Consider the following 25,464-nt stretch of genomic DNA (forward strand, 5'->3'; position numbering starts at 1 on the left):
ATACAAATTTTTTTTTAAATAATATCTTCAGATAGAAGTAGCATTGCCGAGTCAACTGGCATAAATAGTTCTATGAATTTTTATACAAATTTCCCTTCAGAAAGTTTCACCAATTTATACTTCTACCAACAGCATACCAGAGTGCCCATTTGGTTCAAAAAGCACAATTTTTAAAGTTTCTTCTAGTTTGAGTAACGAAATTATTTAAAAGAAAAGGGTCTCTAGGGCTGGAGTCACCAAACTGCAGTCCACAGGCCAATCCCACCACCGGTTTTTTTAAAAGTCGTATTAGCACACAGCCACACCCATTCATTTCCCTACCTCTGTGGCTGTTTTCATGCTATAGCTGCAGAGTTGAATACAGACCCCAGATGACCCACAAAGCCTAAAATAGTTGTTCTCTTGCCCTTTACAGAAAAAGTTTCCTAAGCTCTGTGCTAAGATATTAATAAGAGATTAGCTATTTAGAAGTAGAGACACAAAATATAAAATATTAAGGAGGCTTGCCCTTGGAGGCCAGAAAACCTGGGGTCTCATCATCTCCACCACTGTGGCTTGGCTAGCAATACAGGAGACTACTAAGGAACACAAGCTTAAAGTCAGAGAAAACTGGGTTCGAGTTCCAGAACTGCCACACACCAGTTCTGTGACTTTGGGAATGAGGGTAATAAAAGCACCTACATCATGGGGACTATTAATGGAGAAGAGGTATGTCAGGTGATTAGCACAGTGCCTTGCACATAATGTTCACTCAATAAAAGTTAGTCATCATCACCTAAAAACAGCCCTCAAAATAGAAAATGAAAAAAAGCGTCCATTAGCTTGAATCAAGAATGTTGAAGAATAGAGGTTAAATAGTACTACTTATAATACGTGTAATTTCATACTCACCAACATGTAAAGGGATGGAGTGAGATGATGAGGAAGAGCCATGGCTATTGTCATTTTTTGATACAGTTGAAAAAATCATTGTTCCATTGCTGTTCTCCATGCTCTTTGCTTTTACAAATATATCTAAAGGCAAAAGTGCTGAAAGAAAAGAACCCTAAACTGTAAATGCTATATCTAGAAAACTATTCTTCAGGTATGAAGGGAAATAACACATTCTCAGACAAAAGAAAATGAAACATGTTTGTCCTAGCAGAACTGCTCTTAAAGACTGGGTAAAGAAATATTTTCAAACAGAACAGTTATGATGACAGAAGGAATCCTGGAGCACCAGGAAGGAAAAAAGAACAATATAAAGAGCAATATGCATGCACAGAAACTTAATCATTCATACACTGATGATGAGAACAGCCACACCAGAAAACAGTTTGGCAGTTTCTTATAAAACTAAACCTGCAATCACCACATGGCACAGCAATTCTCTCTTGGGCTTTTATCTCAAAGAAATAAAAGCTCATGGTGACACAAAAACCTGAGTGTCATGCTAAGACATGAGTGTTCTTAGTACCTTTATTCTTGATAGCCAAAGTCTATAAACAACCCAGACGTCCTTCAACAGGTGAATGGTTAAACAAATTGCGGTAAATATGATAACATAGAATATTATTCAACAATAAAAAAAGAATAAAGAACAGGAAAAGCAGAAATATGAGTAAATATAATACTATCATGAGTTTTGTAAATCATATGTGATAACTAAAACAAAAATGAAAACACCATCTGACACCTAAAAAATAATAGTTAAAAGTAAGGAGAGCAAAGGAACTCGAGTAGAATTAGAGTTTCAACACTTAATTCTGAGTGGTAAAATGTTGATACCAGTAGAGGTATATGGTAACATCCACAGCAACAAATAGGAAAACTGTATAAAGCAATACAATCCAAAACATAAACATATCAAGATGAAATACTAGAAAATGTTCAGGTAACCCACAGGAAGGCAAGAAAGAGGGCCATGACAAACAGGAAAAACAAAGTGAAAAATAATAAAATGGCAGACTAAAGCCCTAAGATATCAGTAATAGCCTTAAATGTAAATGCCCTAACCATATCAATTAAATGGTGACAATTGATAAAGTAGATAAAAAACAAGACCCAGTTCTATGCTGTTTACAGGAAACTCTACAAATTCAATGACATAGGTAGATTGAAAGTAAAAAGATAGAAAAATATATACTATGCAAATATTAATCAAAGAAGAACAGAGCAGCTATACTAATATCAGATAAAGTATACTTCAGAACAAAGGAAGTTACTAAAGGCAAATAAGGATGAGAAGATCAACTCCCAGGAAGACATAATAATCCTCAACATACCTAACAAAAGAGTCTCAAAACACATTAAGCAAAAAGAGAAAGAGCTAGAAAGAGAAATAATCAAATCCATAATTACAGTGGAGGACCTCAACAACCCCCTCTGAGCAACTGATGGAAAAACCAGACCAAAAAAATCAGTAAGGATAGAGAAGACTGGAAGAACACAATTAACCAACAAGATTCTCATCATAGAACATCCACCCAATAAAAGCAAATACATTTTTGTCAAACACCCGTGGATCATTCACCAAGATAGACCACATCCTGTGCCAGAGGGAAAAAAAAAATCTCAACATATTTAAAAGAAACAAAATCATATAGAGTGGATTTTATGACCATAATGGGATCAAACTAGAAATCAATAATATAAAGACAAGAAGAAAATTTTTAAACACTTGAAAATTAAACGGCATACTTCTAAATTATACATATATCAAAGACAAAGTTTTCAGGAAATAAAATACATTAAGACTTAATGACTTCACCAGTCTGCATTCCCACCAACAATGCAAAATTAAAAATGGATCTGCCTTTTGACCCAGCAATCCCACTTCTAGAAATATATCTGAAGGAACCCAAAACATTAATTTGAAAGAACATAGCATCCCTATGTTCATTGCAGCCTTATTTACAATCACCAAGCTATGGAAGCAGCCCAAGTGTGCATCAATAGATGAGTGGATAAAACAATGATGGGACATTTACACAATGGAATACTACTCAGCCGTAAAAAAGAAAAAAGAAAGAAAATTTTACCCTTTGTAATGGTATGGATGGACCTGGAAACATTATGCTAAGTGAAATAAGACAGTCAGAGAAAGACAAGTACCATATGATTTCACTCATACATGGAATCTAATGAACAAACTGAACTAACAAGGAAAAGAGCAACAGACTCATAGATACAGAGCAGAATGACAGCAAAGAGGGAGTGCGGGGGTAGAGAGATTGAGCAAAAAGGAAAAAGGACTTGTGGACATGGACAACAGTGTGGTGATTGCATGGGGGGAAATGGTATAAGGGGGCTAAATGGTAATGGAAAAATACAATAAAAATTTTTAAGAAACTAAAAAACACCTAATGACAAACAACACATCAAAATATATAGGATGCGACTAAACCAATACTAAAAGTGAAACTTATAGCCCTAAATGCTTACATTAGAAAAGAGAGGTCTCAAATCTATAATCTAAGCTCCTACACCAAAAACTAAGAAAAGTAAAATAAATCCAAAATAAATAAAAGGATGAAATAATAAAGAGCAGAAATCAATAAAACAGAAAATATGAAAACAGGCAATCACTGAAGCAAAAACGGATGCCTCAAAAAAGATTAATAAAGCAAATAAACCTCTAGAAAGACATACAAAAATAAAAAGAGATGATACAAAACATGAAACAGTATATCACTAAAGATTCAGCAGCATTAAAAGGATAATAGAGAACACTATAAACTAGTTTACATGCATAAATTTAATACCTTAGAAGAAATTAAATTCCCTCAGAATTACAAATGCCAAATCTCAACCAAGATGACATAGATAATCTAAATAGTCCTATAACCATCAAAGAAATTAAGCTTGTAATTGTAAAGCTCCCAAAAAGGAATGTATACGCCAAAATGATTTTACTGGAGGTTTTTAGCAAACATTTAAAAAACTGACACTAATTTTTCATATACTCTTCCATAAAATCGAAGAAGAGGAAATTTTTACTGATTTTATGAAGCTAATATAATCTAATACTAAAACCAGACAGAGACAGTACAAGAAAAAGAAAAATACAGAACCAGTATCTTTCATGAACTTGAACACAAAAATTCTTAATCAAATATTTATAAAACAAACCAAATAATGTATCCATTATAATATTAATTATTTATACCAATTCATGATAAAAACTCTCAGCAACTTAGGAATAGAGGGAAACTACCTCAAGTTAATACAAATTATCTATCAAAAACCTACAGTTAACATCATACTAAATGGTGAAAGACTAAATGCTTTCCCCCTAAGATAAGAAACAATGCAAAGATGTACATTCTCACCACTCTTATTCAGCATAACACTGGAATTTCTAGCTACTGCAATAATGTAAGAAAAATGAATAAAAGGAGTAAAAGGTATATAGGTTGGACAGGAAGAAATAAAACGGTCCCTATTTGTACATGGTATAATACAAGAAATATAGCTACATAGAAAATCCCAAAGAATTACCACAAATGGCTTCTAAAACTGAGCTCAGCAAGGTCATAGGATACAAGATCAACATTCAAAATTCAAGTTCATTTCTATATACTGACAATGAACATGTGTAAACAAAAATTTAAAATATACCATTTACAACATCTTCAAAGAAAATAAAATACATAATGTTCTGTGGATTGTACAATGTCAATGTCAAAACTTAGTTGTGATATTTTACTATATTTTTGCAAAATATTACTATTGAGAGAAATCAGATAAAGGGTACACAAGATCTGTCTGTATTATTTCTTGCACCTACATGTGATTCTGAAATATCTCAAAGTGAAAAGTTTAATTTTTTAAAAGCTATCACCATCAACATTAAGAATATCAATGAATCTAGGTTAAACAGTGCTATTTATATGTATTATTTCTTACCAGATAAAAGCTTACCGAGCTTACCATAACCAGGAGTGATGACAAAAGATTCTGTTTCAGTATCTTGTCCACTGCCATTTTCCACTGTTGAAGTTTGGCAAATCACCGTCTCAGACCTCATTTCTGTGCTGGAGTCTGTTTGAACAACATTTTGTTAAGTAAAACATTTTAAAGTGCTGAAAGACAAGAGATCTCAACAGTAATTTTTATGTCAGGAAAAGCTATCCTTCAGAAATGAATGGGAAATAAAGACATGTGCAGAAAAAGGAAAACTAAAAAAAAATGTCACTGGCTGATGTATCCTTAAAAACAGCTAAAGGAAAAATCTTCAAATCAAAAAGATATAATATAGGAAAAAAGTCTCGGAGCATGAAGAAAAAATATAAAATAATGGAAAGAGCAGAGAAACTTGGTTACTCAAACCTGGATGGTGAGAACGCAAAATGGTACAGCTACACTGGAAGACAGCTTGGCAATATTTTACAAAACTCTACTTACCATTACCATAGGACCCAGCCACTGTGCTCTTAAGCATTATTCCAGAGAAATGAAAAACTGATGTTCACACAGAAACCTGTACACAAGTGTTCATAGAAGCTTCACTCCTGATAGCCAAACTGGAAACAACCCAGATGTCCTTCAACCAGTGAACATATAAACAAATGATAATACACCCATACCATGGCATACTACTCAGCAATAAAAAAGAAAGAACTACTGATATGCACAGCAATTAGATGAATCTCCAAGAAATTATGCTGAATGAAAAAAAGGCAAGCCCAAAAGCTTACATACTATGTGTATTTATATAAACCTCTGGAAATGACAAAATTATAAAGAAGGAAAGTAGATTAGTGGTTGCCAAGGACAGGGTAGAGGTAGGGGGTGAAAGGCGAAAGGTGAGTAGGCAATAGGTGAGATCTCTGTAGTGATGGAAATGTTCTGAATCAGGACTCTAATGGAGGATATGGAAACCTACTCATGTCATGAAATTATATAAAACTAAACATACGTACATGCACAAACATAAACACACATAAAAATACAAATAAAACTAAGGACATCTCAATAAAATCTGTGGACTCTATCAATGTCTCTATCGTGGTTGTGGTATTTTACTATAGTTTTGCAAGATATCAGTGGGGGAAACTGGGTAAGGTGTACACAAGATCTCTCTATTGTTTCTTACAACTGCATGTGCAGCTAAATTTTTCTCAAAGTAAAACTTTTCATTTTTAATTAATTAATTTTAATCAATTTTAATTAGTAAAAACTACCACTAGTTCACATTAAGGATGTTAATAAATCTAAGTTAAACAGTGCTGGTTGTAATATGTATCATTTCAAACTCACCAGCATTAGAATGCATGATGACATGTGGGCTATCTTGACCATTGTTATTTCCCAATAATGGTACATTATTCATCACCTGAGTGTTCTCTCTCTGGTTGGTTTCTGCTTTGATAATTTCTATAAGGGAAGCATTTTTCAAATGCTGTAGTAAAGACTCTCAACCTCATATTCTATATCCAATGAAACTATCCTTCAGTAGTGAAGCAAAAATAAAGATATTTAAAGACAAAAGGAAACCAAAAGTATTTGTCACTAACTGATTCATACTTAAAAATGGCTAAAGGAAAATCTTCAAACAGAGAGGATACAATAGAAAGATCCTGGAGCATCAAGAAGGACAAAGAACAATGGAAAGAGCAGAAATATGGATGCAGAGAAACTGATCACTCATACATTGCTGGTGGGTATGGAAAATGGCACAGCCAAACTGGAAAGCAGATTGTCAGTTTCTTATCAAAAGCTAAGAAGGCAATTACCAAAGGACCAGAAATTGCACTCTTGGGTATTCATCCCAGAGAAATGAAAACTGTGTGAAAGAATGAAATGAATGAAATAAAGCAAAATTAAAAACTATGAATGAGTATTTTTAGCAGCTTCACCCCTACCAGCCCAAAACAGGAAACCCAGAGATTTTGAACAGGTGAGCAGATAAATATACCATGGACCATCCATTCCATGAAATACTACTAAACAATAAAAAAGAAGGAATGAGTAATAAACACAACAACATGAATGGTCTCCAGGGAATTACACTGAAGGAAAGAAGCCAATCTCAAACACCACAGGATCCATCTGCATAACAATGCTGAAGGGGAAAATTACAGATCTAGAGAACAGATTTGTTGTTACTAGCAGCTAGAGACAGTTGGGGGGGGAGTGAGGGGGAATGTCAATCAGAACGATGTGGATGTGCTTATCAAAGAACAATATGAAGAGTCACAGTGGTGATGAAACTGTTTGGGGGCTTGCCTGTGGTAGAGGATATATGATAAAATTGTATAGAACTAAACACACACATTAACACAAGTGAAACTGGGGACATCTCAATAATATCTGGTTGTGAAAATTTTCTACCATTTTACAAGTTCTTACCATTGGGGAAATTTGGGTAATGGGAACACAGAATTTCTCTGTATCATTTATTACAACTGCATATGCAGCTAAATTTTTCTGAAAATAAAAAAAGAAATTTTTTTTCTAATTTTTAATTAGAAAAAGCTACCACTTCTTTACATTAAGGATGTCGATAAATCTATATTAAATACATCATCTGCCTTAAGTATCATTTCATTTCAAACCCACCAAAACTGTGATGAATGCAGCAAGAGAGTGAAGAAATGTTTTGGCTACTGTTGTTTTCCAATAAAAGTGGATAATTTGTTGTCTTAGGGCTCTTTACCAAGCTGGTTTGAGCTTCTACCAACATTTCCATAAATAAAATATTTTCAAGTACATAAAAACAAGAAATTTCAACCATGAATTCCATAAACTATCTTTCAAGAATGAAGTAGATCTGGAACAACATGGATGGACCTGGAGGGCATTATGCTAAGTGAAATAAGCCAGACAGAGAAAAGCAAATACTGTATGGTATCACATATGTGGAATCTAAAAAGAAAAAGTAAAACTTATAGAAACAGAGAGTAGAATGGTGGCTGCCAGGGGCTGGGAAGAAAAATAGGGAGAGGCTGGTAAAAGGGTACAAAATGAGTTATAAAATGAACTAAAGTCTGAGGATGTATAACATGGTGACTATACTTGATAATGCTATATTGTACAATTGAAATTTGCTTAGAGACTAGAACTTAAGCATTCTCAGCACAAAACATGAAGGCTGTGAGTGATGGATGTGTTAATTAACCCAATGGAGAGAATACTTTCACAATGTACATGTGTATCAAACCACCACATTATACACTTTAAATATATAACAATTTTATTTGTCAAGGATCCTTCAATAAAGCTGAAAAAAGTAATGAGCAGTCAAACTGTTAAAAAAAGAATAAAAGGGAAATAAAGATATTCTCACAAATGAAATAAAGCTAAAAGGATATCTCATTAGGCAGATTACACTTGAGAATGGCTAGAGGAATATCCCGTATCAGAAAAGAGTAATGAAAAAACAAAACTTGGAGCATCAGAGAAAAGAAAGAACTAAAGCAACAGATATATGCATGTGGAAAAACTGGCTAATTCACACATCACTGGCAAAAGTAAAAGGGTACAGCCTCTCTAGAAAACTGTTGGTAGTTTTATATTAACACTACAAATGCTATTACCATACAACCAAGCATCTTGGGTGTTTATCTAAGAGGAATCAAAACTTATGTTTACACAAAAACCTGTACATGAATGGTCATAGCAGTTTTACTTGTAATACTGAAAACTGGAAATAATCCATATGCTCTTCAACAGTGATCCAAAACACAAACCATGGAATAGTCCTCAACAATAAAAAAAAAAAAAGGAACTACTAATGCACACAGCAAGTCAGATGAATATCCAGGGAGTTATGCTGAGGTAATTGTAGTAATAAAAGTGCAAAGTAAGGCATCTGTACGGGGATGCAAATGCTCTGTATCTTGACTATAGTGATGAACATCAAACTTACTCATGTGACAAAATCAAATAAACAAACACATACACACAAATCAATATAATTAAACTGAAGAAATCTCAATAAAACCTGTGGATTGTAGCAATGGTCAATATCATGATTGTGATATCCTATTATTGTTTTGTAAGATGTTATTGTTTGTAGAAATGAGTAAAACATAAATGGGTTCTCTCTGTACTGTTTCTTACAATAGCATGTGCATCTTAAATTACCACAAAACTAAAAGTTGAATTTAAAAACAGCTACCACTGACTCACATTAAGGATGTTTACAGATCTAAATAAAACAGTGCTACTTAAAATATGTATCATTTCAAACTCACCAACATTAGGCTGGAAAGTGTAAGTTGAAGAGGGAGTACCTAGGCCACTGTTATTTCCCAAAAGTGGGTAAACTTCCAATCTGGTTTCTTCGTTTTTTGGAACTTCGATAAGTATGTAGTGTTCACCTTCTGAAAGAAAAAAACTCTCAACTGTGAATTCTATATGAGGCATAACTGTCCTTTAGGAAAACAGGTGAAATAAAGGCAATCTGAAATTTTTTTTAAAAACCTGAAAGATTGTCCCCAGCTGACTCACCCATACAGAAAAGCTAAAGGAAAACCTTCAAACAGAAAGGATTTGATGAAAGAACAAAATCTAGAGCTTCAGGAAGGAAGAAGAACAATGGGAAGAACAGAAATATGGATGGGGAGACACTGGATCACTCATACATTACTTGTGAAAATGAAAAATAGTACAGCCTCTCTGGAAAACTGTTTAGCATGTTCTTATAAAACTAACATGCTATTACCATAAGGCTCAACAACTGCACTCTTGGCACTCTTGAAAGAGAAATTAAAACTTATAAAAAACCAGTACATGAATGTTCACAGAAGCTTTACTTCTAATACCAAAACATGGAGGGGAAAAAAGTATTGTCCTTCAATGGGTGAATGGTTGAAAACACTATTGCAGCAAACACATGGAAAACTATTCAGCAATAAAAAGGAAGTACTGATACAAGTGACAGCCTGGATGGATCTTCATGGAATAGTGTTGAATGAAAAAAATAAAAACCAATCTTCAAAGATTACATACCATAAAATTCCTTTTACATAACATTTTGAAGAGATAAGTGTTTGCCAGACATTAGGGAATGGTCAATGGGGAAGGAAAGAGTGACCTGAGAGAGGTGGATATGGCAAAGTGAGACATTTGTATGGGGATGGAGATGTTCTGTATTTTGACTGTAGTTGTAGATAGCAAACTTACTCATTTGGTAAAATTAAAAAGAAGTAAATATAAAGACACACAAATTACTACAAGTGAAACTGGGGGTATCTCAAGAACTTCTGTGCATTGTACAGTATCAATGTCAATACCCTGGTTGTAATATTTTACTATAGTTTTGCATAATGCTATTACTCAGAGAAAAGGGTAAAGCATAAAAGGGTCTCTTTATATTATTTCTTACAATACATATGAATTTAAACTTATTTCAAAATAAAAGTTTAATTTTTAAAAAAACATTTTATCATTTATGCTATTACAATTGTCTGTATTCGCCCCCTTTGCTCCCCTCCACACAACCCAATTTTTCCCCCTTTACCCCCCTCCACACAGCCCCCTACTCCCTCAGGCAATACCCACACCATTGTCCATATCCATGGGTCATGCATACATATGTCCTTTGACTAATTCCTTCACCTTCTTTCAACCCCAGCAGCCCCTCCCTTCTTACACCTGTCAGTCTGTTCCATGTTGCTATGCCTCCGATTTTTCAAAATAAAAAGTTTAAATTAAAAAAATGGGCTACCACTAGCTTGCATTAAGGATGTTGATGCATCTAGATTAAATAGTGCTATTTGTAATATTTATCATTAGAAACTCACCAGGTGGGAGGCAGATAGATGAAGAGGAAGAACATTGCCCACCGTCATTTATTGATAAAGTTGGGCAATTCATTGCCTCACAGTTGCTTTCCTGGACGTTTTCTGCTATTTCTTGCATACCTACAGGAAGAACAATTTTCAAGTGCTTAAGAAAAGAACTCTCATCTGTTAATTATACACAGAGTGCAACTCTTTCATTCATGTATGGGAAATAAAGACATTCTAACAGGAAGGAAAACTAAAAGAACTTGTCCCTTGCAGGTGGCTTACCTATAAAGAAAGGTTAAAGGAAAGTCTTCAGATAGGAAGGTTATGATGAAAGAATGGATCTTTGAGCATGAAGAATGAACAATAGAAAGAGAAGAAATGTGCATGCAGACAAATTGTATTACATATATTATGAGTAGAAGGTAAAATGGTACAGCACCTCTGAAAAAATATTTAGCAGTTTCTTATAAAACTAAACATATAATTACCATATGACCCAAAACTGCCCTCTTAGGCATTCATCTCAAAGAAATATAAACTTAATGTTTACACAAAAACCAGTACATGACTGGTCATAGAATTTAACTTGAAATAGCTAAAAATTACAAATATCTCAGAGGTCCTTCAGTGAGTGAACAGATAAAACAGTTTTACATCCATACCATGGAATAGCACTCAATAATAAAATGGAAGAAACTATTTATTGATACATGCCACAATTGGTATGACTCTTCAAGAAATTATGTTTAGTAAAAAAAAAAAAAAGTCATGCCCAAAAGATTATGTAGTACTTTATTTCAATTAAATAACAATACTCAAGTGACAAAATTATAGAAAGGGAGTTCAGCTCACCGCTTGCCAAGGGTTTCAATGGGGCAGGGTAGTAGGGAAGGGTTACCAGAGGGAGGTGGTTGTGATTATAAAAGGACAATATGAAGGGTCCTTGAAGTGTTCTGTATCACAATTGCGATGGTGGACAGGTACACTGACAAACGGAATACAACTGCATAGAACTAAGTACATACATACACACACACGTGTGTATGTAATCCATGTCAGCCTTCTGGTTGTGATATTTTACTATAGTTTTGCAAGATGTCATCATTGGGGAAAATGGGTAAAGCATAAGTAGGATCTCTGTATAATTTCTTACAACTACATATGAATATAAAATGACCTCAAAATAAAAAAACTTAATAAAAAGAAGAGCTACCAATGATTTGCATTAAGGATGTTGCTAAATCTACATTAAACAGTGTCACTTGTAATGTGTATCATTTCACACTTAACAAAATTGGGAAGGATGAAGAGACAGTATCTTGGCCACTGTCATTTCCCAATAGTTATGAAACACATTGACTCAGTGCAGTTTTCAAGGCTGGTTTCTGCTTTTCCTGGCATTTATATAAAGAAAAAAGTTTAATAGGCTGTAGTACAAGAATTCTCATCCACAAATTTTATACTGGGTGAAACTATCCTTCAGTAAAGAAGAAGTAATAAAGACATTCTCACACAAAGGGAAACTGAAAGATTTTGTCCTCAGCAGACTTACTCTTAAAGAAAGGTAAAAGGAAAGCTTCTATCAATAAGAATATGATGAAAGAAGGAATCATGAAGCATCAGAAGGAAGAAAGAACAATGGAAAGAGCAGAAAAATGGATATGGAGAAACTGGATCACTCATACACAGCTGGCAGGAAAGTAAAATGGTACAGGCACACTGGAAAAGAGGTAGTTTCTCATAAAACTAAAAATGCAATTAACATATAACCAGGGAGATACAAGATGGCGGAGGAGTGAGTGGAAATCACACTGACCTCCTCCCAGGACCAATCTGGAGTTACAACTAAATTGTGAGGAAATCACCTGGAACAGACAACTGAACAATAGTGTGAGAGGAGCCTTATAACCTCGGACAGACAGAAGAATCATCTTTAGCACAACCTAACTGCTAAGAAGTGTGGTAGAGACTCAAGAAGGCGAGTGGGGCGCCCATGAGTGGCAGCACCAGAAGGATACTGAAATGGCCAGTTGGATCCCCTTGAGATGTGCAGGGCCTAAACCATAAGCAGAGATCTCCAGCCTACACCACCAGAGTCCAAAAAGTACACAGACAACAGCCAGCTGCGAAAAGCGACAGGCTTGCTCTCTGCCAGAGACAGGCAGCTGGAGATGCAAAGAGCCATTTAAAGGTTCAACACAAATTTTTATTTGCAGCCATTTACCCTGGTCTCTGGCAAAGCCATTTACCCTGGTCTCTGGAGATGCCTGAGGAGAGACTGGGGAAGGAGGCTTTGGGAGAGAATTGAGAGAGTAGACGCCAGGATCCTGGTGCTGACTCATCCCCCAGATGGCAGCAGCCATCTTGTGCAGGCAGAGACCACTCCCCTGAGCAGTAACAGCATGAGAGGACCCAATTACCCCACCCATAGGAGGGACTCTGCTCCACCTTGTGCTGTTTAAGCCACCTGCAGAGTGCAGAGTGACTAGATTAATAGCTGAAGGAGACAGCCACAGACAGTAGATTCCGGGAAGTCTTGAACAGACTGCCTGAGGTCAGACGGAGTCAACATTTGACATCATCAGAGGAAGATCCAGAAAGAAAAAACAACAGCCTTCTACCATAGAAGATCACGCCACAAAGTCAGGAAATCAAGACAGGTCAATTTAAGAAGCAGAAGCGAAAAAGAAGAGTCTCGCAAATAATGGGAAGACAAAGAAACACCTCCCAATTGAAGGGAAAGGAGGAATCCCCAGAAAGAGAACTAAATGAAAGAGAGGCACGTAAACTACCAGATATTGAGTTCCAAACAACGGTTCTAAGGAAGCTCAATGAGCTCAGTGAGCTCAGAGAGAATTATGAAAAACTACAGGGAAACTACGAGGAATTTACTGCAAACCATATCAGCATGAAAATGGACATAGAAACTATCGATAAGAGACAAGAGGAAATGAAGAATACCATTTCTGAATTGAAGAACACAGTAGAAGGAATCCAAAACAGGCTAGATGAAGCAGAGGATAAAATCAACAAGCTGGAGGATAAGGTAGGAAAAAAGCTCCCAGAAAGAGCAAGAAAATGAAAAAAGACTCAAAAAGAATGAAGAGGCATTGAGGGAAATGCAGGACAACCTGAAACATAATAATATCCGTATAATAGGAATACCAGAAGGAGAAGAGGAGGAGGAAGGGATAGAGAACCTGTTTGAAAAAGTAATGATGGAAAACTTCCCTAATTGGAGGAGAGAAAAAGTCACACAAGTCCAAGAAGCACAAAGGGTCCCATTCAAGAGGAACCCAATGAGGCCCACTCCAAGGCACATCATCGTTAAAATGGCAAATATCGAAGACAAACAGAGAATCCTAAAGGGAGAAAGAGGTAGTAACATATAAGGGAGCCCTGATACAGCAAGCAGCTCACTTCTCAGCAGAAACACTGCAAGTCAGAAGGGGAGGGCAAGAGATCTTCTAAGTCATAAAAAGCAAAGGCCTGCAACTAAGACTGCTCTCCCCAGCAAGGCTCTCAATTAAAATGGAAGGTGAAATAAGAGTTTCCCAGACAAAAGAAGGCTAAAAGAATATACCTCCACCAAACCAGTACTGCAAGATATGCTAAAGGGATTGCTCTAAGAAGATGAAGAAAGAGTCTATCAATACCCAGTTCCTTTCACAGTCACCAATACTTGATTTTACCAATATCTTTAATACTCATTAATCTGATTGTAACAATGATGTGTTATTTTATTTTTTTTGTAATTTGTAACCTTTATTTATTTTTTTTCAAATACATTTGTCTTTGCCTACCCCCCACCACTTTCCCTTGCCCCCTCCCTCAGCTCTTCCCCTTTGGTTTTGTCCATGAGTCTTTGCTATATAATGTGTTATTTTAATTGTCACTTTATTATTTGTTGAAACTAAACCTGTTTTTCTATATTTCTTGCCTATTTCTATTATTTTTTAAAAGTTTTAGATGACTTTTTAGTATTCTTTATCCATTTTTTTATTAAATGTTTGTAGAAATCTTTCCCTAAAAAATACCCCAAAGAATTACCAACCCTTTTTTAGATGTGTGGCAAATACTTTCTTATTCTATTACTTGTCCTTTAACTTTTTTATATGTATATTACTATATAGTCTTAAATGTTTAATATAGTCATATTGTCAATATTTTACTTTATAGATTTGAGGTCTGAATATTTTACTTCAGGGTAAGAAAAATATTATTTTGTACTTTCTCCTAAAACTCCTTAGATTTTATATATTGATTTTTAACTCACCTGAATATGTTTTGCATAATGTGTGAAATAGGGTTCTATATTTGTTTTATTTCAAATAATAGTGGTCCATGCACCTTATTTGTTGAATAAGCCTTATTTTCCCCATTGATTTGAAATATCGATTGAATTATATATTACATTGTTAGACAGATATATACATTTGTTTCTAGAATGCTCACTTTATTTCATTGATGTACCAGATTATTTCTGTGCTGGTGTCATATTGTTTTAATCGCTGAGACTTTATAATGGATTTAAATTTTTTAATATTTTATAATGGATTTTGACATTTAAAAGTAAGTAAATAAAATCAATCTGCATTTAAAAATAAAAAGAAAGAAAGAAGGATCTCCTACTTTTTGCGACAACCTGGATGGAACTGGCGAATATGATGCTAAGTAAAATAAGCCAGTCAGTGAAAGACAAATACCATAAGATCTCACCTATAAGTAGAACCTATTCAACAAAATAAACTAACAAACAAAAGAAACTACAGGCATGGAAACATGGAGCAGACTGAAAGTGACCCAAGGGGATGGGGAAGGAGGGCAATGGTGGAAAGAAGGGGAAGGGACTAAATAAAGAACATGTATGAATGGCCCATGGACATGGACAACAGAGTGGGAACTGACTGTGGGAGTGGGGGAGTGAGATGGATGGAGGAGGGCAAAGGGGGGGAAATTAAGACAACTGTAATAGAATAAACATTATTTAAAAATAAATAAATAAATAAATAAATAAATAAAATGAAAACAAAACAAAACAAAAACATATAACCAGATATTGCACTCTTGGGTATTTGTGCCAGAGAAATGAAAAATTCTGTTTTCACAAAACCTTGTTCATTAATATTCATAGCAGCTTTACTCTTAATAGTCAAAAACCAAAAAAAACTAACCAAAATTTTCTTCAATGAATGAACAGTTAAACGATGGCAGAGCTATACCATGGAATACCACTCAGTAACAAAAAAGGAAAGAACTAGTGATACATACAACAACTTGGTTTAATCTCCAAGGACTTGAGTGAAATAAAAAGCCAGTATTAAAATGTTACATATTGTATGCATCCAACTATACATAGGTAGGCACAAGTAAGTTTAGTTATTCATATAGAAAATAATAAATAATTCAATAATAAACTTTGTGTTTAGCATACTCACAACTGCAAACCTACTTTTATCCACTCTTGTATAACAATTTTGAAGGAACCAATTTCTAGAGATGGAGAATAGATCAGTGGTTGCCCAGAGTTAGGATTAGAGAATGAGAAGACCAGGGCCACCAGAGGAGGATGGGTGTGGTCATAAAAGGGTAACATATGTGATCCTGAACACTTGTGGTGGTGAAATGTTCTGTGCCTTCACTATGGTGGTGGACATACAAACCTCACGTGATAAAATTGCATAAAACTAAATGCAGAGACATACAAATAAATACAAGTCAAACTGAGTAAGATCCGTGCATCAATATTAATATCCTGACTGTAATATTTTAGTGTAGTTTTGCAAGATGTTACCATTGCAGTAAGTTGAGTAAACGGAATTACTCTGCATTATTTCTTACAACTACCCATGAATCTACAATTATTTCAATATAAAACTTGTAAATGAAAAAAAACATTTATCGCGCTACCCTACATTAAGGATGCTTTTTAACCTAGATTGAAGGATGCTATTTGTAATATGTGCCATTTCAAACTCACCCAAATTGGGAAGGATGCGGACAAATGATGCGGCAGCATCTGGGCCCATGCTAAGATCTCCCATCATCTCAGGGGTGTTGGCTACACTGGGTTCTTCTGCTGTAGGTATTGCCTGGGCACAAAAGATAACACTGTTGGTAGTTTCAGCACCTTTGCTACAAAAGCAAGCTAAAATAGCAAGACCAGAAAATGGGCTGTCTGGTATGTAATGCAGCTGTAATGAACGTGTAGAGACAATTCTGAGAAATGGGGGATGTTCCCTGAGGACCAGCTGCTACAATTCAGGGAGTGCTGCTGACTGAAGGGATGTTCCTACACGGTTAGCCCTGGCACTGTTTTCCTACCCTTCCACTGGTAAAGATGGGCTACAATATCCCTGTCTAGGGTAAGAGAACAGAATGGGTTAAGCTCTTTTCTTTGGTTCCTGGACTTTACTTTCTCCATGAGGTATACAATCAAAACTTTTTTGGTGTAAATCCAGATGTGAATAAAAATGACAATGAAAAACTTGTCATTTTTCATAAGTAAAAGCATTAATACTTATTTTCCTTGAATGATGAATTTTTATAATATGGTTGGTTTTCATTCCCATGTAACCCTACATTTTATTTGTGTTTTATACATTATGGTTACAAACAAAAATATTCAGTATCATAACTTCTCAAGACTAAACTTCACCATTCTTTCAACAGAGGTTTAATCTCCCATCTGCTGCTAAAGTAAGTATAGATCAGATTTGGTAATCTCACAGTTAATAGTTCTCTTTCACTTCCAACTGATTGGCATCTTCAGGAAATAGAGGTTTATCAAAGTAGTAAAAATGATTTTATAATACTCACCTTGTTTAGCAAAGACTGTTCCTCCTCAGTATGTTGCATTTTTGAAATGATTCGACAAAGCTGAGCAACCTGCTTATTTGTGTTTTCAATAAGGTTTTGCAAACCCTATTAAAATAAAAAATATTTTAGTAGTTCCTATTTCAAAACAAAAGTAACATAAGAAAATACCATTAAGCCAATTTTGACTGCTAGGAACAAAGAAAGTCCTCATGCCATCAGAAATGTCTAGCTTCCCATTTGATGCCTGGTTGTTGGTGACATAGAGCCCAGCTGGCTGACAAAAGGAGCCCCAACCTCCAATGGAACTACTCCATGTCATACAGGCATTTTGAGGAGCATTTGAGTACATTCTGGAAAGTCAATGTACCACAATTCCGATAACCCATCACATTTCTGACGGAGTCATTTTACATCCAGGAAGGTACTATTTTAAGAAATAAATGTTCAGATCTGCTGAAAAGTCAAAGAATCTCCTTCCATACGATGACAACATGAACTAACAGGCAGTGAACATTCCACTCTGGGAAGAACAGTGAGCCAGATAGATCAGATGTAACTTCTGGCTTTGAAGCATTTAAAAATCATAAAATCAACAATGAAAGCCATAAATCTTTGAGTACACATCCCCTATATGCCAATCAGGTATGTGACCAAATTCTTGAAATACAGAGGCGTTTCATTCCGGCAAAAAAGACACTTAAATAACAGGCCAAAACCATTCCTCATTCTCTCATTCCAATAAACATTTATTGAGGGCCTACCACCAGTCAGAACTACTTTGCTAGATGCTGGAAACATGGACGGAAAGGAACCAAAAACAAACCCCAACCAGCTCCTGTCCTAAGGAACTCCTATTTTAGCTGGAGAGAGAGACAAGAGACGATTTCAACAGAGAAAGTAACCAGCAGCCTGGAGCAGTGGTTCTCAAACTGTGCACTTGTGGACCAGTAGCATCAATACTAGCTTGCTGGAAGTGCAACATCTCCCACCCCAGACCTAATGAATTGGGAACTCAAGAGTGGGGGCTGCAATCTGTGTTGTCACAAGCCCTCCAGGTGATCCTGATGCCCCGTCAAGTGTGAGACCCAGTGATTGGCCTATAGCACTGAGATAAATAGTGCGGGCTCTAGGGGAAAGAGCTAGGATTTACGTAGTAGAGTTCTGCCACTTAGTAGCTCTGTGACTTTGGTCAAGTTACTTAACTTCTCTGTGCTTCAATGTCCTCATGTAGAGGATCATGATGAAAATCTCAGAGTTCTCTGGGGGACAGAGCAAGGTGGCTGCGGTATTCTGTTCATACTAACAGAATAGCAATACGACACGATGATTGGTCCAATAGGGCTCAACTGTCTATTAATATTAATATCACTATTATGACTATCACAGCACAGGCAAGAACAGGAGGCTGAACAGGAGGCTAAGTGTACACAAAGATCTAACGCAGGCTGGCAGGTCTTTCCAGAGAAGCAAATGTCTATGCTGAGAATTAAAAGACAAGGTGGTCGCTAGGTAAAGACGCATGGAAGGGCATACAGGGCAGAAAGAACAGTGTATTCGAACATACTCCAAACAGGAAGTCAGGTGTTTAGATAGTGAACATAACTCACATTCAAAGAGCTGGGTTATTAAGGGAAGGAGAGAGGAAGGATGACAGTGGAAGAGGGCCAGGAGGCTAAACGTGATTTTTTAAAAACCACGGGAGAATATGCCGAGAGTGGCAGGCACAGAGGCTGAAGATACAGGAGAGAGAGGGATGACCCATGAAGGGAGGAGTCTGAGCACAGGGAAAGAGGGTCAGAAGCAGAAACCGGCCGAGGTGTTAGCCTTACAGAGCAAGACGCCGGGAGAAGAATGGATCCCAGGCACGTCTGTTGGCCGCGGGGAGAGGGAATCTGGACTCGCAGAGGATTTCTGCTCCACGCCCTCCATTTCCTCCATTAAACAAGAGGCAAGGATGGGGGTGCCTGGTGCTCGCGGGACAGGGAGCTGCCTACAGACCAGACGGTGGACAGGTCCCAGCAGAGGTCCTCCCCTCTGCTTCCCAGCAGGGACAGGGCTGGGGTTTTACCAAAGAGGATGCTGGGCAAGGATAAAAAAGACAAGACGGAAGTGCTGCACCATGCGGTCTGGTCTGGACTGGTAAGGGAAGACGTTGAAGAAAGGAGAGAGCTAACACACTAGGAGAAATAGACTGGATCCCTCCCGGGGCCTGAGCATTTCTCATCCGAGATGCTACATCCCACCACACCCTGCACAAGTGCTCAGAAGGCTCTCGCAGAACAGTGTGCACCGAGGTGGTCATGGATGCCTATGTAAGGCAGGCCAGAGATAGCCCTGCTCAGTATCGGGACCCTCGACCTCCCCCTATGGCCCACCCTCTGTACATCTTCCTCAGGAGACCTGATGTGTCCCCTTTAAGCATTCCACTTCTGTCCTCAGTAATGATGATGATCAAGGCTCATATAAATATTCTGTACTTTTCAAAGGATGCTCGCTCATTTTATTCAGGACACTTGGTACATTAAGAAACATTGACTTTTTAAATAAATGTTCATTACCTCTAGGGTATGCAGCTCACAAAATCCTTGATAATTACATGCTTCTATCAAGCTCTACCAACATGCTAATTTTTACAAAATCCCCTCAAAGCTATGTAAGATACACTCTTTTAAAAACAGTGGTCGGCTGCCATTTTGTTTCAACTGAGGTATCTTTGTATGCATTTAGGTACATACTAAACTTCATACAAATCAGCCCATTTCCTTAAAAAGAGTATGTTGGAAAAATTAAATATTAAACAATCTAGATGAAAGAGACTTAATTAACATTTGACCAGGTATGACTGGGTTTATCTTTTTAGCTATAAAAGCTGTTTTTTTATATCATATTTTTATTTTATCACTTAGGGATACTATTCTAACTAGAAATGTTTTTAATATATCACAATAGAGTGAAAATCATGTATGACTTGACACAGAAAAATATCTATTAATAGCACAATGACATTAAATAAGGTAAAGAAAATTTTAGCTCAATATCTTGGAAAACTACATTTAAGATACAAAACTTTGATACCTCACAATAGTATTTCAGTTCCAAAAGTTGGTTCCGATGTTTTTCTTTATCAAAAATTCCAGATGTATTTCTTGCCTATTAAAATTATAAAAATAAATATTCAACAGTTAATAGCACTAGGAGCCAAATTAAGCACTAGGAAAAAATAACACTTCATATATTTATCTATTTTAATTATTTTCCTTTTTCACTTACATTTCAAAAGAATTTCAGAAGTCTTATAAAACAGAGATAAAGTAAAGCCAAAACCCACATTCATATGAAAATGAAAAAGATTAAGAGCTGACTAGCAAGGAGGTAAAGAAAGAAGCTTATATATAAGAACCTAGGTTTAAGAAAAGCTACCAAATATCAGTATGAACACATAATTTATAACATATGTAAAGACTGCTATAGAAATAAACTTATGTGCATGCATGAATTAGAATACATATATTTATTTCTTAACTCTGTCCATTGAGAGGGCCTACAATAAATGACACGGGTAGTAATGAAGACATCTAGTGTCTAGATCTTGATTTCTAAATACCAATCTCGAATAAAAGGAACCAGGGCTCCATGGAGAGAGGTGAATTCCAAGGCTAGGACAGGGAAAGTATAAATGAGCCTTGACATCTGGTGATGTCAGAAAATAAGGAAATGCTCAAAAAAAGTAGGGACATGTCAAAAGGCCACAGAAGTCAACTGGAAGGAACTCCCAATAGCTAAAGCTAGAAAATTCAACCAATAAAATAATGATAATATTAGACAATTATTCATAAAATACAGTAAATGCCATGAGTCCATACTGACGTGAAAGAAAGAGAAAGACCATTCCTTACAAATTAATTCTAATTAAAAAATACAAAGAAATGAGGGAAACAGAGAGTCACCATTAAGCAAGCACCACGGTAGTGAATGCTGCAAATAAAATCCATGAGCTAACTCAACTCACTGGGCAAAAAGTTGAAGAGAAATGGGATATTAGCATAGTCTCAAAGTACTCTCCCACCCAAGATATTTATTAATTAAAAAGGTGGAAATAGTGGCCTTGGCCAGGTAGCTCAGTTAGTTAGAGCATCATCCCAAGATGACAAAGTTGCAGGTTGGATCTCTGGTCAGGGCACATACAAGATTCAACCAATGGATGCGCAAATGAGTGGAACAACAAATCCATGTCTCTGTCTCTGTCTCTGTCTCTCTCTCTCTTTCCCTAAAATCAAGAAAATTTTTAAAAGGTGGAAATAGTAACTTTATACTGAAAAAAATCCAGAAGATACCAAATTAACCAAGTGATTGAGGTTAACATCACCAGTAAAAAGATAAATAGCCATCGTGTACTCTTAATAATGATTCAATGAGGAGACGATATCGTTTGTGTGGCATTCTTGCCAAAAATGTATAATCTCAATCCATTCAAGAGAAAATCTCAGACATACCAAAACTGAGAGATACTTTGCAAAATAACTGATCCATACACTCATCAAAATTGTCAAGGTTATGAAAGACAAGGAAAGAATGAGGAACTGTAACTGACAGGAAGAAACTAGGGAGACACACTAAATTCAATGTGGGATACTGGAATGGATGCTGAACAGAAAAAGGACATGGTGGAGGGGCAATGGTAAAATTCAAACAAGGATTGCAGTTTAGCTAGTAGTGCTGTGCCAATGTTAATATTCTGGTTTTGGAAACTGCACTGTGGTTATACAATTATTATAATTTTAAGTTATAAAGGTAAGTTAACATTAAGGGAAATTGTGTGAAGTGTATACACAAGATCTCTGTAATATTTTCGCAACTCTTCAGTAAATCTAAAATTATTTCAAAAATAAGATATTGAAATTGGTGGAAAAACTGCTTTGAATTTTCTATTAGACAAGAAAAAGAAGAAAATAAAATGCTTAAGTGTTCTTTGTCTTTGTTAGGTGCTCATTGTTAAGGAGGCATACAAATTCATGAGAGAGAAATATTTCTCAAGCTCACGACTTCAGAGTAACTACATAGTATATGAAGACTGAAAAGGAATTTAAATCATTTTCTTTATGATGTTAATTATGAATATATTTGGCAATTAGCAATTAATATTATGTAAATATTCAGTCTGATATATATTCATTAATGACACTTCTGCCTTCTTCACAATCAAGTATTCATGTTCTTACCTAGAGATTTATTAATAAACCAAAAGAAAATATGAAAGAAAGAGGTGAAAGAAAATTCCAAGGCTTGAATTTCACTTTCAAGAAGCTCCAAAGGCCTTAAGGACCTCTGTCCATTGTAAATAAATATTTATAATTACAAGAAAAGATATACTTGCAAAACTGATTCTTCATTAACACAAGTACACTTAAAGCATCTTTTTCCATCAAGCTTAACCCCTTATGTACTTCCGAATAGGCAGAAGAGTCTTCCAGTAATCTGGCACTTAAACTGCTTTAAAAGCAAATATTTCTAACTACAAACAAAGAACAAAATATATGGCTTTTGGTTTTCAAATAATCCAACAGTGACACTTTGTGGACAAAACAGGAAACACTTAAGCACCCATTTTTCTTAATAAATTAACCTCTAAAATACCTCAAATGCTTTTTGGGAATAAAACAGGGCATAAATAAGCAGATAGACAGCAATGATCATTACATTTAATCATCATAACTCTTTGTTCTAAGGATGAATAGCAAATTATGTGACTAATTTTAACATAACACATATCAAGTAGCTACCAGTATCTTTGTTTTATTTTTTTTAAGATTTCATTTATTTATTTCTAGAGAAAGGGAGAGAGAAAGAGAGAGAAAGAAACATCAATGTGTGGTTGCCTCTTGGTGCCCCCAACTTGGGACCTGGCCTGAAACTCAGGCATATGCCCTGACTGGGAATTGAACCAGCAACGCTTTGATTCGCAGGCCCGCACTCAATCCACTGAGCCACACCAGCCAGGGCTCTTTGTTTTAAACATTATCTGAATTAGCCCTGTATTACAAACTTATTACCAAAAAATTATATGGAATTATGATATAGATTATTAATTATAAAAACAATATTGCCATCTTACCCTTCTATAGTGCTTTATTCTTTTCAAAGTGATTTCACATAATTGTGTCAGAAACCATGACTCCTGGTAGGCAAGCAACATGATTCCCAAAGACAAAAATATTGGAGCTGACAGAAGTTAAGAGAACTGCCTATACTATTTAGGTGGTATTACTATCCTCAATCTTATATAAGTAAATAAACGCATGTTTTGTTAATCTAAATTATATATAGTTGAATAATCCATTTTATTCAACTTCAGATATGAAGAAGCACAGCAGGATATGATGGAAATGTAAAACTGTACAACCACTTCAGAAAACTGGCAGTTTCTTATAAACTTTTACCTACTCCATGATCCAGTATTTCCACTACTAAGTATTCACTCAAATTCAATGTAAACATATGTTCACAAAGAGAGTTCCATAATAATTTCATAGCCACTTTACTCATAATAGCCAGAAACTGGAAACAATCCAAAATGTCCATCAAAAGGAGAATGGATAAACAAATCATGTATATACCTCAATATAATATTACTCAGCAATAAAAGGACATGAAATATTGCTACAACCAGATGAATCTCCGAAACATTATTCTAAGGAAGAGAGACTGTGACACAAAAGAGTGTACACTGTATGATCCTATTTATATAGAGTTCTAGAACAGGCAAAACTAATCTAAGATGGAATAAAACATTAGAGTGGTAGTTTTCCAAAGTTCAGGAGAATGGGGACTCACTGGGAAGAGGCATAAGGAACTTTCTGGGATGATGAAAATATTCTTTATATAGATGGGAGTGGGTATACATATTTGTCAAAACTCACTGAACTGTACACTTAAGATCTGTGCATTTCACTGTATGAAATTAAAACCTTTCTTAAAAAAAGAAATAAAGCAGAATAAAAAAACAATGATTTTTACTTTAATATACAAACCATATTATCCTCCATTGAAGCAGATGATCGTCCTTTTTTGTTCAATGGGATAAACTCTACACCCGCTGAGTCAGGATTACGTCTTAAATTTGCTAGACGGTTCATTTGTGAAACTGGTTGGTCACCTACACCTGTTAAACCTCTAACTCCTGAAAGGCAACACACAAAAATGTTACTAAATGTACTTACTACCTTAATAAATTTAATATGGATATGTTTTCACAATGCCAACTCAGATTGAATTGGATTCCTGGCTGAATTTTAGAGAAAATGATCTGTTCTTACAGTTTAAAAAATTAATTATCTAAACTGAATGAAGGGAAAATAGAAAATTTCAACACACCTATAAGAAGCGATTGATTCAGTCATCACAAACCTCCAGCCAGAACAGCAAACAAAAAAAAAAGCCCCTAGACCACAACTAGACTAAAAGACTTCAATGGTAAATGCTGCCAAACATTTAAAGAAGAATTAACAACTCTTCTCAAACTCTTCCCAAAAAACTAAAGAAGAAAAAACACTTCTCAAGTCATTCTATGAGACCTGAATTACCCTGATACCAAAGCCAGATAAAGACATTACATGAAAATTACAGACCAATATCCCTTACAAATATAGATGAAAAAATCCTCAACAAAATATTAGCCAATTTAATCCACTGGCACAATGATTTTCAACCTTTTTCATCTCATAAACTAATTACTAAAATTCTTCAGCACACCCAAAAATATATTTTTTGCCAATCTCACAAAAAAATAGGTATAATTTTGATTCATTCACACCAGACAGCTATTATTGTGTTGGCTGGTGTCTTTTTTTTTTTTTTTTTACAATCTCAGGGAAAAAGGTCAGTACCCCTGACTAGTCAGGTATGCATGTTTTAAAAATTCTTGTGGCAC

The 25,464-nt window shown here is 35.6% G+C and overlaps 1 protein-coding gene across 1 annotated transcript in view; it reads right to left on the reverse strand.

Annotated features, from left to right (window-relative positions):
• Window positions 1-25,464, reverse strand: part of BEND2 (BEN domain containing 2) — a 42,214-nt gene that overhangs the window by 13,181 nt on the left and 3,569 nt on the right. Inside the window, exons 4-10 of the mRNA XM_054581000.1 lie at window positions 24,566-24,714; window positions 20,613-20,687; window positions 17,538-17,642; window positions 16,699-16,810; window positions 6,241-6,357; window positions 4,912-5,022; window positions 892-1,029 (exon numbers count right to left, since the gene is read on the reverse strand). Of these exons, the coding sequence (XP_054436975.1) occupies window positions 892-1,029; window positions 4,912-5,022; window positions 6,241-6,357; window positions 16,699-16,810; window positions 17,538-17,642; window positions 20,613-20,687; window positions 24,566-24,714 (807 nt within the window). The remainder of the gene's footprint in view (window positions 1-891; window positions 1,030-4,911; window positions 5,023-6,240; window positions 6,358-16,698; window positions 16,811-17,537; window positions 17,643-20,612; window positions 20,688-24,565; window positions 24,715-25,464) is intronic.

Source organism: Pteronotus mesoamericanus, unplaced genomic scaffold (assembly GCF_021234165.1).
Source record: "Pteronotus mesoamericanus isolate MK-2021 breed Mesoamerican mustached bat unplaced genomic scaffold, CSHL_Meso_final contig_65, whole genome shotgun sequence".
NCBI lineage: Eukaryota > Metazoa > Chordata > Mammalia > Chiroptera > Mormoopidae > Pteronotus > Pteronotus mesoamericanus.